The 19,824-nt window shown below is 38.4% G+C and overlaps 2 protein-coding genes and 2 long non-coding RNA genes across 9 annotated transcripts in view; 2 read left to right on the top strand and 2 right to left on the bottom strand.

Annotated features, from left to right (window-relative positions):
- The window catches only part of tuba2 (tubulin, alpha 2), an 8,918-nt gene extending 5,403 nt beyond the window's left edge, over positions 1-3,515 (top strand). For all 4 annotated transcript variants that reach the window (XM_073915672.1, XM_073915670.1, XM_073915671.1 and 1 more), the window contains 1 exon segment: positions 496-3,515. In XM_073915672.1, coding sequence (XP_073771773.1) covers positions 580-1,476 — 897 coding nt within the window. In that variant the 5' untranslated portion in view covers positions 496-579 and the 3' untranslated portion in view covers positions 1,477-3,515.
- Positions 1-8,833, bottom strand: part of LOC141376506 (uncharacterized) — a 26,889-nt gene extending 18,056 nt beyond the window's left edge. The window contains exons 1-3 of one of the 2 annotated variants that reach the window (XR_012386940.1): positions 8,527-8,833; positions 8,304-8,454; positions 8,022-8,191 (exon numbers count right to left, since the gene is read on the bottom strand). This is a non-coding gene — a long non-coding RNA (uncharacterized lncRNA). Of the gene's footprint in view, positions 1-6,758; positions 8,192-8,303; positions 8,455-8,526 lie in introns of those variants that run through there. The other variant, XR_012386939.1, reaches the window with a different exon arrangement.
- Positions 1-19,824, bottom strand: part of LOC141376510 (uncharacterized) — a 151,091-nt gene that overhangs the window by 62,659 nt on the left and 68,608 nt on the right. The gene's annotated exons all lie outside the window — the stretch shown is intronic.
- Positions 5,790-19,824, top strand: prph (peripherin). Of its 2 annotated transcripts, none has more exon segments than NM_001319237.1 (9): positions 5,790-6,353; positions 10,665-10,725; positions 12,098-12,193; positions 12,592-12,759; positions 13,467-13,592; positions 16,663-16,883; positions 16,957-17,006; positions 17,527-17,600; positions 19,091-19,824. In NM_001319237.1, coding segments are annotated over 9 exon segments (1,329 nt in total). In that variant the 5' UTR covers positions 5,790-5,871; the 3' UTR covers positions 19,142-19,824.

The following is a 19,824-nucleotide window of genomic DNA, read 5'->3' as shown; positions in this document are numbered from 1 at the left end:
AAGCTGTGCATCAATGCATTTGCTTTTTAATGTTTGAACTTTCAGCAGTGAAATTAAAACTCTAAAAAATGCACAGTTTCAATTTACCAGAACTTCTATATTAAGCTGCTTTGACTTTAATTACAATCCGAGACAGGCCTTGTATTTTTAAGAGTATTTTAGCTGTAATAACTTTAAGTTTGCAAATTCAATTTGAATCCCTGTAGTTGAAAAAAAAATATTTTTGATGCTGTTATAAAATTAATGACACAATTATAATAGCTTCACAACAATCATGTACCCGGTTATGTTGTCTTGGTAATGTCAAGTTGTCATAACAAAGATATCTCAGGCAATCTTACCATTGTATTTACAATTACGTAACTATTCATGTCATGATTATAAAGGTCTCGTGACAGTTTTATGAACACCCCTTCAAGTCTAATTTCTGTATTTGTGTTTACATTGTGACTTATGTGATTCATATACATTACTTCCGTTCTCTGTTCTTCAAAGGCCGACCAGTGCACTGGACTCCAAGGCTTCTTGGTTTTCCACAGCTTTGGAGGAGGAACCGGTTCCGGCTTCACCTCTTTACTGATGGAGCGCCTCTCTGTCGACTATGGCAAGAAATCTAAGCTGGAGTTCTCCATCTATCCGGCTCCGCAGGTGTCTACAGCAGTGGTGGAGCCCTACAACTCCATCCTCACCACCCACACCACCCTGGAGCACTCGGACTGTGCTTTCATGGTGGACAACGAGGCCATCTACGACATCTGCCGCAGAAACCTGGACATCGACCGCCCAACATACACCAACCTCAACAGGCTAATAAGCCAAATCGTGTCTTCAATCACAGCTTCCTTGAGATTCGATGGCGCGCTCAATGTTGACCTCACAGAGTTCCAGACCAACTTGGTGCCATATCCACGTATTCATTTCCCACTGGCGACATATGCTCCAGTGATTTCTGCTGAGAAAGCATGCCACGAGCAGCTTTCAGTGTCTGAGATCACTAATGCATGCTTTGAGCCGGCTAATCAGATGGTGAAATGTGACCCGCGCCATGGTAAATACATGGCCTGCTGTCTTCTGTACCGCGGAGATGTCGTACCCAAAGATGTAAACGTTGCTATCGCCGCAATCAAGACCAAGCGCAGTATTCAATTTGTGGACTGGTGTCCGACTGGTTTCAAGGTTGGCATCAATTATCAGCCTCCCACTGTTGTCCCGGGTGGAGATTTGGCGAGAGTTCAGCGTGCCGTCTGCATGTTGAGCAACACCACTGCTATTGCCGAAGCCTGGGCTAGGCTTGATCACAAGTTTGACCTGATGTATGCTAAACGTGCCTTCGTGCACTGGTACGTAGGTGAAGGAATGGAGGAGGGCGAGTTCTCGGAGGCCAGAGAGGACATGGCTGCTCTGGAGAAAGATTATGAGGAAGTCGGTGTAGATTCAGTGGAAGGAGAAGGAGAAGAGGAAGGTGAGGAGTATTAGATTTGGTCCACTTCTCTGTGGAATAAACAGGGTTCCCACGCTTCTTGAATGTCTCATTGAAATTAAAAAGAATGTTTTTTTTAGATGTTAGTAACAGTATTGTTAATTTTAGGGATATTTATAGGCTAGTGCACTCCAAAATTTGTGATTATAAAAAAACAATATAAACAGGTAAAACTTGGTGTTTGTCACTTCCACCCAAATGGATTAACGATTTATTTTGACGTCGCCTCATACTTCAGTTCCTTAAATCTTCTGACCAATCAAATGCTCTTTAGAATCTGACATGCCCCACCCCCTTCTTCTCATTTGCTTTTCATTTGATGCGCTTGAGCTTAAACACTCTCACTGGCAGAGCTGTGATAAAACAAAATGCTATTGGCTGTTTTTAAAAAAGAGCTACTTTTGGTTGAGATTGTCAAACATCGAATAAAAAATTCAAAGCACTTCACGGGACCTTTAAAAGTGCTTGATTTTCAGACACATGGATTCAAGCCGTGGAAAGACCTTAAAAACAAACACAGGTCCTTAACAAGTGCTTGAATTAATTTTATTTCAAAAATTTTACTTAATTGTCAAAAGCAGAATGAAAGAAACTGAGAAATTATTAAATTATTAATCCTAAATTTAACACTTGTACAATAACACTGACAAATAATGCACATTTGAACTGTATTTCACAGTATCGAATTGAACAAATTTGATCAAATTTCTTTAAACACGACTGTTTAAAACGGTAAAAATGTTTGGAAATTACCTAATTAATTAATTGAGTTTTAATGTAAATATTAAGTGTAAGTGAAATGTTAAGTACACCACAGACTACTGGTGCTACATATGCTGGGCATATCTGTCAACATTGGGTTAAAAATACGGGATCCGTAATGCTTCAAATCCAAATGATAGAATACATAGCAAACATTAGAAAACTAAAAATAAAATAAAAGGTTTAGCCTATTAAAATCAATATTTACAAATATTGATTAAAGTTACTCTAGTTATTTAGTATTGAGCAGCGAATGTCTCATTTTGATCACTGTCACTTTAAGAATCCACAGATCTATAATGAAAGCATGTGATTACATTTGTAATCAAAACTCATTTAACTCATTGTTTAAAAACAGCCAAATACCAGTGTCCACTTTCACTCCTTTTCAAATCGCATGTACAGTAGCTGATCTGGGAACAGTGTCTTTATTATTAGGGAGCGCGTCTGTCAGTCAGCACTAGACACCGTTATTGATTCAGAGGTTGCATATGAAGGGCAATGGTCAACGCAGAGCTTTAATGGAAATAAAGTAAATGCGGCCAATTTAGTATTAATTTCAACGTGCTTTCAAGCCAATATAAAGAGAAAGTATAATACTCTTGAACAGCTCTTGCCATTAAATTCCATTTGAGACCTCCTCTCTGATGCTACTTTAGGTTTTCATATATAGAAAAAATAAAAATATGGGGAAATGTGCGGGATATAATGGTAAAATAGAGGAGAATCCCAGCAAAAATGGAGGGGGTTGACAGGTACGCAGGGGTATGAATTATTAAAGGTGCTTGATTTAAAATTAAGAAGTCCTTGAAAGACTTTAAATCTGCTGTTCATGAAAGCGTGGGAACCCTAAATAAAAACAAATAGCTGGTAGCCTCTTGACAGATTGCTTCGCTAGCTGAAGAAAATGCCAAGTGATGTAATGGTTGTGTTTGTCCCTGATCAACATATAGCAAAAGCGGTAACACTTTAGTTTGAGTAACAATTCACACTATTAATTACTGGCTTAGTACCTGCTTATTAATAAGATATTAACTGTTATAAAGTGTGATCTTATTTAACCCCTAATCCCAGCCAATACCTAAATCCAACTACTAACATACTAACTATTAATAAGCAGCTAATTAGTAGTTTATTGAGCTGTAAGTCTTAGTTAATGGTTTGTTAATAGCGTGAATTGTACATTCAAATAAAGTGACCGCAAAAGCTAATTGTGAATATTACTGTGCCTATTTTGGTGTAAAGTACTCAATAAAATGAACCAGTAAATAAATCAGTTTGCCTTTTTCTTTTTTTCACATGTTGTTAAATTTAATAATTGATCATTTAAACATTAATTCATTCATTTTCCTTCAGCTTTCTTTATTAATCAGTGGTCGCCACAGCGGAATGAACCGCCAATGTATCCAGAATATGTTTTACACAGCGGATGCCCTTCCAGCTGCAACCCAGTATTGGGAAACACACATACACACTTTTTTACACTCGTACATCACAGTCAATTTAGTTTATTCAATTTACCTATAGCGGATGTCTTGGACTGTGTCAGAAACTGAAGCACCCGGAGGAACCCCACGCCTATACCGGATTTGGAAAAACATGCAAGCTCCACACAGAAATGCCAACTGGCCCAGCGGGGACTCGAACCAGCGATCCTTTTGCTGTGAGGCGACAGTGCTAACCACTGAGACACAATATCGCCAAAATAACTGTATGTTTATATTATATAGCTGTATGCAAACAAAATCCTTATTTTATAGATGCCAGGTGTTTGAAGAAAATATGTAATTTGATAAACTTCCTGATCTTTAATGGTATTTATTGACCAAGGAAAGACACAAATGTATGAATTAATAATGTAGCATACACTTAGCAGTGAAGCAAATACATGATGTGCAAAATAATCAATGTTGTTCTGCCTATCATGCAGAATGAATCTGCACATTCACTGAACTACAATTAAATCTCTTTATTAGCAGACAGCAGGTTGATTAACGAGCAGGAAAGGTATTATTTATTGGCATATTTGACCAGTTTATCATTAAATTTTTATGAATTGCCAAAAACACATAAATCCAGCCTGATCTCACGAGGAAACGTAAGCATTTTACGTTTTGTCAGTTTAGTGGCTAGTTCAGGCGTACGAAAATGTACAATTTTAAAAAGAAGGCGTGGCACTTAACCCCACCCCTAACCCCAACAGTCATTGGGTGATGAGCAAATCGTACTTAATTGTACTTTTTAAAAGTAAATACAAAAAAAACTAAGGAAATAATTTTTGATTCCAAGTGTGTTGTCGAGCATTTACCAGTGTTTGTACATAATCAAGAAATCACTCAGGTACAGTCATACAAGTATTTGGGAATTCACATAGACCGGTCTCTAACATGGGACACTCACGTAAACTGGATCTGTGAAAAGCTTCACCAAAGACTGTATTTTCTACGAAGGTTATGGTTTTATGGTGTTGATAAGAAAATCATGTACTTATTTTTATCAAGCTATGTTTGAAAGGGTTATCAGGTATGGTCTATCTACATGGTATGGCAATCTTTCTGTAAATCTGAAATCAAAAATGTTCAATATTATCAGAACTGCTACAAGACTAATAGGATCTGAAACTTTTACCAGTATACAAACACTCTACGAGCAATGCACTCTGAATGAAGCTAAAAGATTATTAAGTAACCCATCTCATGTACTCTTCCCATCTCACGAACTTTTACCCTCTGGAAGACGATACAGAACTTTCCGCTGGAAACAGAACAGATTTAAGAACTCTTTTATTCCAGTGTCAATCAGACTGTTGAACACTGAACAATAGTGTGTGTAATTATTTTGCATGTTGACTTATTCTTTTAAATTGTTATTGTGTCAGAACCTGCTGAAGTGCTGGGTGAGACTACAGAAAATTTCCCCTTGAGGGACAATAAAGTATACAAACAAAACAAACAAACAAATTAGATCGTACGAATTCATACGAATTAGCTACTAAATCAGACAGTTACGAATTGCGGGGAATTTTAGATGAAAGTGAAGAGCGGGGGTGTGGGGTGATCGCGGATGGAAGTGAAGGGGGGGTTTGAGTGTTTTCGGATGAAAGTGAAGGGGTGTGTGTGTGTGTGTGTGTGTGGGGGGGGGGGGGTCGCACGGGCCCTTGATAATGTCTCTGGGGGCCCCCTAAATGTATGGCCATTACAATCGTCTTAACTTCAACCCCCTCCCTAGCGACGCCCCTGCTGTAAACACTTAAGGGAGTATTAACAAGGAGAAAATGTTCATTTTTTGGTGATTTATCCTTTTAACATGATGCATTCTTGTTAAAAGCTCTTCATTATCAGCAAACAGGAGCAATATTTTGCATATCTGTACTGTAGAAAGCATCAGGGAAGTGTCCAGCTTGGTCTTTTGCTAGGGAGAGATGATATGGATAAATGATGGAGGGAAGATGAGATCAGGGAGACTGGGAATGGGCAGGGCTGGGTGGAGCTCCCACTGAACTGACCAGCTTCATGTATAAAAGCCTCCGTCTCACATCCGTCCTGCTGTGACTCAGCTTTTGAGCAAAACCACTGGACACACCAGAAGCATACCAAGTCTATCTAGCTAAATCCAAAAAACCAACAACCATGAGCCACTACTCCTACCGCACCTCTCACCACCGCAGTTATGGTACTCCTTCAGTGTCCAGTCGCATCGGGGGCCGCTATACATCCTCCATCCCGTCCCGTCCTGTGGACTTCAGGAGCCGCTCCAGCGCTCCGGCTCCACGTCTCTCCTATGACAAAGTGGACTTTTCACTAGCCGAGGCCGTAAATCAGGAGTTCCTCGCCACACGCAGCAATGAGAAACGAGAACTGCAGGAGCTCAACGACCGCTTCGCCAGCTTCATCGAGAAGGTCCGGTATTTGGAGCAGCAGAACTCCAGGTTGACCCAGGAGTTGGGTCAGTTTAAGGAGCAGCAGCAGGGGCCGTCAGGCCGCCTAGGAGATCTGTGCCAGCAGGAGATGAGGGAGCTGCGCAGACAGCTGGAGCTCATGGGGAAAGACAGAGACCAGATGCAGGTGGAGAGGGATAATCTGGCTGAAGATGTGGCCCTGCTCAAGCAGAGGTATGTACTTGTTTTGTTTCCAAGAGCGGACTATAACCAGAATACCCAAAGACACATATGAAGTTGTGTCACCATTGAAATTAAACCCAAATTGAGGTCCCCATGGGTAAACATGCTTTTAAAAATGTAAAAAGGCAGATTTTTTTTTCCTGTGAGGGTTGGGTTTGGGTCAGAATATATGGTTTGTGTAATAGAAACATCATTACATCTATGAGAGTCCCCATTTCGATATATAAACAAGTCTCTGTAAAGCATAGGTATGTATTTGTTTTATTTCCAAGAGGGGACTATAACCAGAATACCCACAAACATATGAAGTTGTGTCCCCATTGAAACCAAACCAAAATCGAGGTCCCCATGGGTAAACATGCTTTTAAAAATGTAAAAAGGCAGATTTTTTTTCTTGTGAGGGTTGGGTTTTGGGGTAGGGGTGTTAGAATATATGTTTGTATAATAGACACATCATTACATCTATGAGAGTCCCCATTGGGATATAAAAATAAGTATGTGTGTGTAAGTGTGTACTTGTTTTATTTCCAAGAGAAAACTTAAGTCTGAATGCACAGACACATAGGGACTTGTCACCATGGAAACCAAAATTATGGTCCCCATGGGTAAAAGTAAAGGTCCCCGCTGGGAGAAAGAAACAAGTCTGTGTGTGTGGTATATATTGATCATAAATAATAGGACCATAAAGGGAATAGTAAGGGTTGATATATCATAGTATATCACACTTTGTTAATGCATACTATAGTATTAAGTTCCAGCATCAAATACTGTAGTAGGTTTGTGGTGTAGTAGACTATAAAGGGAATTGTTCAAATGAAAATAAACTTCTAATTTTTTTTGAAAGCCTTTAGATTTAATTTAATACAATATTTTGAAAAGTGCTGGTGTCTGGCATCCATTGACTTCCATAGTAGGAAAATTTACTATGGGAGTCAATGGGTGCCAGCAACCAGCATTTTTTAAAGTATCTTCTTCTGCTTTTATAAGAATAAATAATATAGGAATAAATAAAGGAAACTATCCCTTTAAGGAAAATCAACGATATTAAAGTTTTACGGTTTTCTTAAATGTTGTCATTGTTCACCCACTGTCAATGCAACGCTCTTTGGAGTTAATTATTTTTTGGGATAAATGTAAAGATATTTTAGCAAAAGTTTCTTTAATTTTTATGTAAAAAAACAAACAAAAAAACGCTTGAAACATTCTACAACCTATCTTATATTTAACTGTATAGAGACCTGCATAATTGCATTGGCATAGTTGTAAGTAAATGATGACAGAACTTTGTTTTTTGGGGTAAATGACCCCTTTAGCAGTTCACATAAAAATAGATACTGATGTTAATAAGTGTATGTACAAACATAAACATGTAAATAGGTTATAATGTTGTAATCATACCCGTGTTTTATCAGACTATGGATGGAATAAGCCTTTGTTTAATGATCATACTTATTAATAATATTAATTAATTAAGGTTGGCATTGTGCATAGCAATGGGAAAAAGAAATATACTTTAAATGTGTTTGTATGGAGATTATCTGCTACAACAAAGTAATAGCTCCGCTTTAGGGTGGGATCTGCACACAGATAATTGAAAAGTTAACAGATTAGATCTGCAAAAATAAAAGTATTTGTATAAAGATGTTCTTGTTAGCCTACCTGGGCGTGGCAGAAAAATGAAAGTCACACAGACAAAGAAGCTGCAGCACAGACCCTCCCATTATCATCCTCTATTATGCGGTCTGCACTGTAATGGATGGATGAGGAGCCATTTCAACGATGCTCCATGGACAGCACACATGCTGAAGTAGGCTGCTGCTTTCATCCTACTGAAAATTAACGACACAATTTCATATGTTGGCTGTAAAAACATAAAAACACATTCGTAGGCAGCATTCGTGCCTATAGTTACTGCTTAAAACTTCTTCCATCAACACTTACCTTGAAAATCATGTTTGTTGTGTAACTTACTCCAAAGAAGCGCGCGCGGGAAACTGCCTCCCACAACCGCGCCTCAGGAGACTATAGTGATTCCCAATAATAATATATTTATAGAAAGGGCGTTTTCCCTCGAGAACAAAAGATAGGAGAGCTTCATCAACAGCGAATGTTATAATTGTACGATGTCATGAAGTGTTTACATAGCACAACAGAATGCTCTCACCTCAGCAGACGAAGTAAGAAAGCCTGAGAAAAACGCGATATTTTGGTTTGGTCCATATCAGCTGTATCTTAAACGATACAATTTCATATGCTGTACGTGTGCTATAAAAACATCCGTTAGGAGCATTTGTGCCTACAGATTAAGCTTACAACGTATTCTACCATCAACAATTAACTTTATAAAAGCAATGTTGTTGTTTTTTTATTGTGTAAGTTACACCAAAGAAGTGCACGCGCGGGAAACTGCATCTGAACCGCGCCTCAGGAGACTGTTAAAAGATTTCCAATAATTATGTATTTCTAGAAAGGGCGTTTTTACACGAGGACAATAGGTAGGAAGAGCTTACAACAAATTTTATCATTATACGATATCAGAAAGTGTTTGCAAAGCACAATATTCTCACCTCAGCAGACGAAGTAGAAGAAAGTGCCTAAACCATGGCCTCAATGCGATATCTTGATTTGGTTTAGTCCATATCCGTTATAGTCGAAAGTTAAATAACCTTGGTTACCTATGGCCTTGACTGACAAGACAAGAAAAATCTGTTTACGGAGAGACAATTGGTAATAGGCTATATGAATATTATTGTATCGTTATTGCAGTTGTTTTGTTTTAAGCGTTATGTTATTCTGCCCCCTACAAAGCCTTATAAATAAAATAGTAATTTATAGTAAATACTGTAGTGTTTTTGAACCATAGTAAAGTCTGTTTTATTGTATATATTATTTACAATAATGAAAGATACAGCATATTGTAGTATCAACTTAACTGTTTAACTAACTGTACTAGCCTAAAGTTACACTACTGTATTGTATTGTAATACAGGATATTTGTTGAAAACTAGTAAACTGTTAACAAAAAAAAAAACAAAAAAATGCAGGGTTTCACAAAATTCCTTCATGTTGTCCCAACACAAATCTATTAAGTTAACTTAAATAATTTTCACAAATTTACATTTAACAGAAGAATTAAATTGTCCTAAAATGGTGTTGTTACAACTAATTTTAAATAAAGTTGAACAAGCAGCAAAAGTCTTTTTTAAATGTGTAGAATATCTGTAATTTGTTTTTCATTAGTGTAAATTAGTTGTTGTATTGTCACAATAGCGACTAGAAGTAGCCTACCACAACAGATTAACTCAAGTGCTTTACTTTAGGTAACACTTTAAAACAATGGTCCATTAGTTAATGTTAGTTAATGTATTTACTAACTTGAACAAACTAATGGTAATACATTTGCTACGGTATTTATTCATATTGATTAATTAAATTAAAATAAAAATTTATTAAAGTGCGTTAATTCATGTTATCAAACACTACTATGGATCTTATTAATGCATTAGTAAATGTTGAACTATGATTAATAAATGCTTTACAAGATCATCCATACATAGTTAATGCTAGTAAATACTTAGACTAATGGACCATTATTTTAAAGTGTTACCTAGTATGGTACAAAAACATTATTTACCGCTGTAAGTTATTTTTGAATTTGTTATTGTGGGTGTGACTTATGAAATATTGATAGACGATTTTTTAATTTTAATTACGTATTTGTCCATGAAGGCCATTTTTATCTAAACCTCACACTGTTAGCACGACAAACTATTCTTTCTGGTACTATCCTCAGTCACCCTCAGTCTAGACTGAAATCTTCAAGCAATATATTATTATGGGGATACAGCAGAAGCAGGGTTCACTCATGTGTATAGATGATTAAATTTGCAATAATACCAATCCACCCAGCCGGTACTAATGTAATCTCAGAAGCTTTTAAGCAAATTAGCTAATCACTCCTCTGACTCTCTGCCAGCTGAGATTTAATATTTGTCTTACAACCTTTACATCAGACACACAGCTGTCAAGGACATTTCCTTTGTTGCTCGAGGACAAAGTCACAGTTGTAATGCATAATTCAGGACAGAAAATCAAGAAACACAAATCCTTCATTCTCTCTCACCCATCCTTTTATATAAAAACACAGAATTTAAGGCTAGAACCACATTTTGTATTGTAATAGCATAATGTATAAGTCAGTTAAGCATTAAAAGTGGGAACGTATTACTAATACAAGGTAATAAACCTTGTTGTATTGTTATTGTATTTTTAAATGTACTATTTTCTCCTATTTATTTGCAGGTTAAATGAGGAGATGCAGAAAAGAGAGGAAGCTGAAAATAATCTGACTCTCTTTCGTAAGGTAAAGTGGTTTCGGAGAATATCTGTCTCTTAGTTTAATCAGTTGTTACATCTTAATTTGCATACATAACTATAGGTGAAAAACAGTAAATAACAAAAGTAGTATTTGAATTTGAGCTTCAGGTGATTGAGTAAAACCCACACCACTTTAAACTGTGTGTGTTTACAACTTCTTTTAAAGTCTGATTAAAACCAATATTTACTCTTCTTACTTGCATAATGTTGTTATAAACGATTTTCAGAATCTTTAATCAAATACCACAACCTTCCCTACTTCCACGACTTTTCTTCACTTCTGGTCACATGGAATTCATTTAGGGCGGAGCTATCAGTCATTTTGGGTAAAGCTATGGCTGCGTCTGAAGCGGCATATTGCATACTATATCTAGTACGCTAAAATCAGTATGCAAGCCAAGTAGTACGTCCGAATTCATAGAATTTGAAAAAGAGTATGCAAGAAATACCTTGATGACCTACTACTTCCGGCGAGATTTTGAATTGCGCAAGATAGGATGCATGAATGGGAGTGAAGCGATGCAACTGACGAGGGTTGGTCACGTGATCATGACTAAATGGCGAATGTAGTGCATCCCAATTCCATTCATACTGGGTAGGACTGCCCATCTTATAAGGCGGAGCGTTCAGTCCTTCAGGGCAGGGCTATCAGTAATTTAGAGTGGGGCTATCAGTCCTTTAGGGCCGAGCTGTCAGTTCTTTAGGTGGGGCTATCAGTCTTTTAGGGTGGGACTCTTCGTCCTTTAGGGCAGGGTTATCAGTGCTTTAGGGTGGGGCTTTTCATCCTTTAGGGCGGAGCTATTAGTCATTTAGGGGGGGACTCTCAGTCCTTTAGGGCCAGGCTATTAGTCCTTTAGGATGGGGCTATCAGTCATTTAGGGTGGGGCTATCAGTAATTTAGGGCGGGGCTATCAATTCTTTTGGGCAGGACTATTATTGATTTGGGGTTAGGCTATCCGCTATTTAGGGTGGGGCAATCCATCGTTTAGGGTGGGGATATCAGCCATGCCTTGTTTATGCCCTGCTTTTCATCCATTTGTCAATCTTCCTTCATTTGGTTAGATCCAATCGGCTCCCAAAGTATGAAATTATGCACCACCTTTTATTTTTTACTATTTTTAGGACAATTTCTATTGGATGTACATGATATAACTTTAAAATGTAAAAGCCTTGTAAGCTGAAACTGGTGATTATGGTCATGGGTGGTACATTTTACATCTCAAAAGTGTAAAATTACAATGCACTGTATCAGCTGGCCAATCAGAGCACTCTGGGCTAATGTGAAGGTGGGGCTTTAACATGTATATATGACGTTTCACAGTTTGGTATCTTTGTCATGTGAATGTGTGTACATGAAGGATGTGGATGATGCTACTCTTGCTCGCCTGGAGCTGGAGAGGAAGATTGAGTCTCTGATGGATGAGATTGAGTTCCTCAAGAAGATGCATGATGAGGTGAGAGACAGATTTCATGAATGAGTTAAAGAATTTGTGAATAGTACCAACTTGTCCTTGTCTTAAAAAACACTTAAAAAACACACACAATCTTTTAAGGCTAGTCTGGATGTTGCTTTTGGTTCATAATTGCATTTGTTGGTTATTAAATCTGGTTATGATTTTGTGTATCCTAACAAAATGTCAAGACAAATAAAAAAATCCACAAGGACACCTACCGCTTTACTTTTTTTATTATGCTCTTTGTTCCATTCAGTTTACTTAACAATGATTTGGTTTGTCGACTCACATTACCAAAAATATACAGTTGAAGTCAGAATTATTATCCCTCCTGAATAATTTTTGTATTCTTTTAAAATAATGGATGCTCTGAAGAAAAGTCTGTTTTGCACCTGCAGGAGATCCAGGATGTCCAGGTGAGTGTTCAGAGTCAGCAGATGAAGATGGAGGTGATGGAGACGTCCAGCCGGCCCGATCTGACCGCAGCACTTCGGGACATCAGATCTCAGTACGAGAGCATCGCCTCCAAAAACATGCAGGAGTCCGAGGAGTGGTACAAGTCCAAGGTCAGACATAACATAAACTGTGTCTTTTACTCTCTATTAGGTGTAATTATTAACTGTAATTCAATTATTAATGCTCTGTACATTCCAGAGGCATCGTCTTTAGACACATTTGTTCAGTTTAGCATCTCGAAGTAATGCTTTTAATGTGGAATTCTTTCTTTTATTAATTTTACTTCGGCTTGGTGCCTTATTTATAAGGGGTCACTACAGTGGAATGAACCGGCAATTATTCCAGCATATTTTATTATATCTAGCAACATGTTTTATGCAGTGGATGCCCTTCCAGCTACAACCCAGTACTGGAAAACACCCATACACTCTCACATTCACACACACACACACCTCAATTTAGTTTACCCGATTCATCTATAGCGCATGTATTTGGAGCACCCGGAGGAAATCCATGCTAACACGGGTAGAACATGCAAACTCCACACAGAAATGCTAACTGGCACAGCCGGGACTCAAACCAGCGACCTTCTTGCTGTGAGGCGATAACTACTGAGCTGTGCCTCCACACCTTAAATTTACAGAATTAAAAGAGTTTCGATTCTGTTATCTATACATTGAGATTTACAGGTATTTAAATGCAGTTTTAATGATTCATTGGTGATTATTTACTTTTTGATGTGACTTTTCCAACACTGGTGTTGCTTGTGAATACACACTGATGATGTGTGTGTCTTTCTTTGTGTTTTCTCTATTAGTTTGCTGACTTGACAGATTCAGCCAAGCGCAATGCTGAGGCCATGAGGCAGTCGAAACAAGACAACAATGACCTGAGGAGGCAAATTCAAGCCCAGAACTGTGATATTGAGGCTCTTAAGAGTACTGTACGTACATCTAATTACACTGTAAAACATTTTCCATATTTTGTGATTCATGTTTTTAGTTTTTTTAGTTTTCCTCATTCATTTATGCTTTTTGCGGTGGTTAACTAGGCAAGTTAGGGTAATTAGGCAAGTCATTGTAGAACAGTGGTTTGTTCTGTAGACTATCCAAAAAACAATATTGCTTAAAGATTCAGGACACCCTGGAGAACTTTTTTTTTAATATCAACAGATGTGTGTGTGTTGAGCATCAGTTAAGACGATGTTAGCACCTGTCAGCTTTAATTGTGGGGAAAACTGGATAGTTTTGAGCTTTTGTCAGCTCATTTCAGCTTCCAGGTTTAAAATGATTTTTGGGGCGGGATCAAAATCGGCAACGTAGCGAAGTACCGCAAGTGCAATGATGACGCGTCGGTTTCTCATTATTATAAATAGCGGAGTTTTCTTATCCTATGAGAAGAGCCGGCTGCTTAATTATTCATGAGAGCACGTGCTTTCCAAAGGCAAGGCAGACCTGCCAGTTTCAAGCAAGCTGTGAGACACAGACCAACGGCACGCAGTAGCCGTTCATGAAGGCTCGTATGTGTTTGTTTCCATGATCCACAGGGTTTGTTGCATGTTTTTTCCCCGCGATCTTCTCAGGGCCGATCTTACAGCAAAGCTGTTTGTGTGCAGCAAGCATTTTTGTCGGGAGAGCAGTACGAGAATTGAAGACTGTCGTACGTTGACTCCTTGATCAGGAGTTCGTTCACATTCAGACACATCGCCGTGCTGCTGTGTTCACCTAAATCCTCTATATTACCAGCAGGGCTAATGGTTAAAATAGACAGGTCAGGAGACCTGCTGCACTGAGTCTGCATTCAAGATCTATAATTTAGACCCGGGGATCGAGGGAGAATCCTCATTTATAGTGTTTACATGAACACACTTATCTTTATAATGATATAAATTGTGGTTATGTGTATATGAAATTACAAATAACAAATGTAGCAGGGTATTAAATTACTGTTTATTTCTTTGCATTTTAACTTTGTGAAATATAAACTCGTGCGTCTTCTCATGGTTTGTGTCTCATTTTGTGAGCTAACTGACAACAGCAGTTGTTCGCTCCCCTTCTCCCCTGCTGGCCACGCCCACTCCTGCCCGATGCTCGCGGAGCTCCACGCCCATTAATCATGCATCTTTTAAAAAAATTCCGAAGTAGACTTTAACCGAAAGTGGGGGGTGTCATGGCCCTTTAAGGGGGCTAATAATATTGACCTTGTTTATTATAAAAACCGCTGTTATTCTCGCTGAAATAAAAAAAATAAGACTTTCTCTTGAAGAAAAAATATTATAGGAAATACTGTGAAAAATTCCTGAATCGGTCAAACATTATTTGGGAAATATTTGAAAAAGAAAAGAGAATTCACAGGAGGGCAAATCATTTTGGCTTTGAAGAAGATTTTTATTTTCTAAAGCTATATGAAGACATTAGTTGGGTGAGTGGAGGGCCCTATGAATCTGCCATTATATGTCTTTAAAGGGCACCTGTGGTAAAAAATCTACTTTTCAAGCTATTTGGACAAACATATATAGTGTATAGACCATCATATCGGGGTGATATAAACACACCCAGTCCTTTTTTTTCAATTTAACAACATAAAAACGGTGGACCAATTAGAGCGGTTTTCAGACCGACCGCAACTTTACGTAGGAGTGCGATCCCCCCCGCCCACCGAATTGATTGACAGCTGCGCGCATTAACATGTTCCGGTAGTCACGTGTATATGTCAACAAGACCAGACAGACATACGCAAAGCAACCGGGAATAAAAGGTCTGTTCTGTTCGCTAGGATCAGCAATCATCATCAAATGTGATTAAGAGTAAGTTTCACATGTTTAAAGTGTTTTAAAACAGAGCACGTGTGTAATTAATTACAGCGATTCACTTCAGCTTTACTTCATCAGCACAGCCGCGTGTCAGAACAATTATAAAAGAAGACGCTTCAATCCCGGTTTGTGGAAGTTAAATCAGGTTTATTTTGTACATTAACATAACAGATATCCACACAGCAGTGGAGGTTAGCCTGTATCCTGTCACATTTAAGTGCAGAAACAGTGCTAAGCTAAGCGCGCTCTGTCTGTCTGCCTGCCTGTGTGTGTGTGTGTGTGTGTGTGTCAGTTGCGGTGTGCATGTGTATCTGTGTGTGTGTGTGTGTGCGAACTTTGTAACGATATTGTGTTTGACTCATCAATGCAACTTCACAATACTGATTAGTAAAGATTACTTCTTACTGTAGTATTACTGTGAGACCTTCTTCCTCTAAGTCTGTCTGTTGTCTGACGCAGCCGAGGGAGGAGATTAAAGCACGCGGGAAGGCATGTAGAAACAGTAGGCGGGAAAAGGCGCAGTACAACAAAACCACCCCCTGCTGAAAATGTGTATAAAACAGGGTCTTGTAAAAGGTATAATGAAAAATCTGATGGGTGTTTTATATAACTTTATATACACATTCTAGAGACGCAAAAGACTTATATTAAATCTGAAAAAAGGGGTAACCTAGGTGCCCTTTAAGGCAAAGGGGTCATAAAAGGTCACGAGAGAGGACTTAGGGATACAATGAGAACCATCTGTGTCAGTAAGACATGAAATGTATGCAATGTATGTTGAAACTGTCATGTATATTTGAAAAGACACACACTGTATGGGAGAGAAGAGTCCAGTTTAGATGTTTGAAACATGCATACTAGTCATGTGAACTGCATGTGTAAAACAGTTATGAATACACTAGATCTTTACATTATGAGGGCTAACTAGAAGAAGGGGCTTTAAATTGGGGTCGTAAAGGAGTAAGAGCTGGGAGAGGCCTGTTGGACCAGCTGTGAAATCACAAAGGTGGGAGGAAGCAAGGATAGCAAACTTAAGGGACATTGGATTTGTCCTGGGGAGAGACTGAGATGGGTCTGCTCCAGAAAATATTCCAATAAAGTATATTCTTCTGATATTCATAACCTTCAGACTATGTCTGATTCATTAAGAGAAAAGCATCACGACAACTTCAACTGTACATATATATGCTGTGTCCTGCAGAATGAGGCTCTGCTGCGTCAGATGAGGGAAATGGAGGAGCAGTTTACTCTGGAGGCTGGAAATTACCAAGATGCTGTGGGGCGCCTAGAAGAGGAGATTCGACACCTGAAGGAGGAGATGTCCCGACACCTGCGGGAATACCAGGACCTGCTCAACGTCAAGATGGCCCTGGACATTGAGATCGCCACCTATAGGAAACTTCTGGAGGGAGAGGAGAGCAGGTAAGACTGAAACCATTGAGCCATTTTTGATTTGCTCCAGGTTACTGATGATGTTTAATCTTGGCTTTTTCAGAATTGCGGTTCCTATCATGAAAATGCCTTCAATGAGTGGACACAGTGGAGGTGCGTCTAACGACACATAATAAAAAGCATTATTTTATTATTACTATTCAATTCTGAGGGTGGAGCGGTGGCTCAGTGGTTAGCAAAGCACCGTCGCCTCACAGCAAGAAGGCCGCTGGTTCGAGACCCGGCTGGGTCAGATGGCATTTCTGTGTGGAGTTTGCATGTTCTCCCCATGTTGGTGTGGGTTTCCTCCGGGTGCTCCGGTTTCCCTCACAGTTTAAACACATGCGCTATAGGGGAATTGGCTAAACCAAATTGGCCGTAGTGTACGAGTGTGTGTGAATGTGAGAGTGTATGAGTGTTTCCCAGTCATGGGTTGCAGCTGGAAGGGCATCCGCTGCTTAAAACATATGCCAGAATAGTTGGCGGTTCATTCCACTGTGGCAAACCCTGATAAATAGGGGACTAAGCTGAAGGAACGCTACATTTCACATAAATCATAATTAATTAAAGCCCTCAGATTCTGTCTGGCCCTAGTCATGAGTGGTTTCACTAAACCTTTCCTGCTTTTGAACAGATTACGGCCAGTTTTCTGACCCTGCACCTGGAAAGAAAGTGGTCATCAAGACTGTTGAGATTCGTGATGGAGAGGTGAGACGATCAGATAAAGCCACTTACTGAAAACAAACATCTGAACTAAGATGTCCAACAGTAAAACAGCCAGTCAAGAGAGACTTCACTTCATTAAAAGCAATGTTTAATGATAGATCTCTACATTAACTCTTTCCCCTCCAGCCACTACCAGTATTTTTGATGATTTTCACCTAAATTTTAGGGCCATCAGAACAATTTCTACTATGAATATATGATCATCTCATGAATCTCTGATTTTAATAAAAAAAAAACATTTGTTCAAACATTTTTTATCACTACTCCTGAATGCAAATAGGTTTCATCAAAAAAGAAAGAAAAATGCATATATATATATATATATATATATATATATATATATATATATATATATATATATATATATATATATATATAATTGCTCTTCGGTCACTTTATTAGGTACGCCTGTCCAAATTCTTGTTAACGAAATTTCTAATCAGTCAATTACATGGCAGCAACTTAATGCATTTAGGCATGTAGACATGGTCAGAGAATGGCCAGACTGGTTCCAGCTGATAGAAAGACAACAGTAACTCAAATAAGCACTCGTTACAACCGAGGTCTGCAGAAGAGCATCTCTGAACACACAACAAGCCCAACCTTGGGTAACAGCAGACCACACCGGGTGCCGCTCCTGTCAGCTAAGAACAGGAAACTGAGGCTACAATTCACACAGGCTCACCAAAACTGGACAATAGAAGATTGGAGAAACGTTGCCTGCTCTGATGAGTCTCCATTTCTGCTGACACATTCGGATGGTCGGGTCAGAATTTGTCATCAACAACATGAAATCATGGATCCATCCTCCCTTGTATTAGTGGTTCAGGCTGGTGGTGGTGGTGTAATGGTGTGGGGGAGATTTTCTAAACACACTTTGTGCCCATTAGTACCAATTGAGCATTGTGTCAACGCCACAGCCTACCTGAGGGTTGTTGCTGACCATGTCCATCCCTTTATGACCACAGTGACCCATCTTCTGCAAGACAACTTATAATAATAACAATAGCAATAAAGCATAAATCCTCTCAGACTGGTTTCTTGAACATGCCAATGAGTTCACTGTACTCAAATGGCCTCCACAGTCACCATATGGAGCACCTTTTGGATTTATTTGTTTTTTATTTATTGAATTTACGTCATTTTTTTAAGTTAAGTGGTTACAAACACTTCATATGGGCTGGATTTAAACAAACAAATGAAGTTGAATATTACAAAATTTAATGTTTGTTTAAATGGAACCCATATAAATAATTTGCAACCACTTACCTTAAAAAATGTAGTAAATCCAATGAATCTTTGTTTTCTCTCAGTGCAGATTGCTGTAGAAACTTATCAATGAAGACGTTGTCACTTAATTGAGGAGTTCTTTGTCAATGTCGGGGAAAGAGTTAAATCACATAAAATGTTTTTGTTTTCCTATCAAAATGTATATTTGTTGTGTACTTTTGATTGTGTTGTTCATTATGCAGGTGGTGAAAGAATCCACAAAGGAAAAGGCCAGAGATGAGAAGAAAGATTGATGTGGTGGGAATCCGACACAAGAGCCTGCAGATGAAGAAGCGCTTCAGTTATTGTGCTGCAAATGTAAAGGTGCTGTACGTGTAAAATTAAGGCAGACGCACATGCTGTTTACAGTGTTGCTCTTAGCGTAGAGAATAATCAGTGAAATGTTTGACTCAGTATTGTGTATGATGGTGCTAAACCCATTTACATTTCAAATCTGGATTATTAGCCCTCCTGTATATTTTCCCCCCAGTTTCTCATTTCTAATAACTGATTTATTTTATCTTTGTCATGATGACAGCACATCATATTTGACTAGATATTTTTCAAGATAGTAGTATTCAGCTTAAATTAAAGGCTTAACTAGGTTAATTAGGAAAGTCATTGTATAACTGGTTTGTACTGGAGACAATCTAAAACTAATATTGCTAATAATATTGGGCTTAAAACAATTAAAAACTGCTTTTATTCTAGCTGAAATACAACAAATCAGACTTTCTCCAGAAGACAAAATATTATAGGAAATACTGTGAGAAACTCCTGAATCTGTTAAACATCATTTGGGAAATACTTGAAAAAGAAAATTCCCAGGAGGGCGAATAATCCTGACGTCAGCTGTATACGAGCATAAAATGTCAATCCCTTAACAAATGAATCATGTATGAATAAAATCACTAACAAATAAACACCATTATCAGTA

The sequence above is a fragment of the Danio rerio genome, chromosome 11 (assembly GCF_049306965.1).
Source record: "Danio rerio strain Tuebingen ecotype United States chromosome 11, GRCz12tu, whole genome shotgun sequence".
Taxonomy (NCBI): domain Eukaryota; kingdom Metazoa; phylum Chordata; class Actinopteri; order Cypriniformes; family Danionidae; genus Danio; species Danio rerio.
This window is presented reverse-complemented; position numbering and strand designations above follow the sequence as displayed.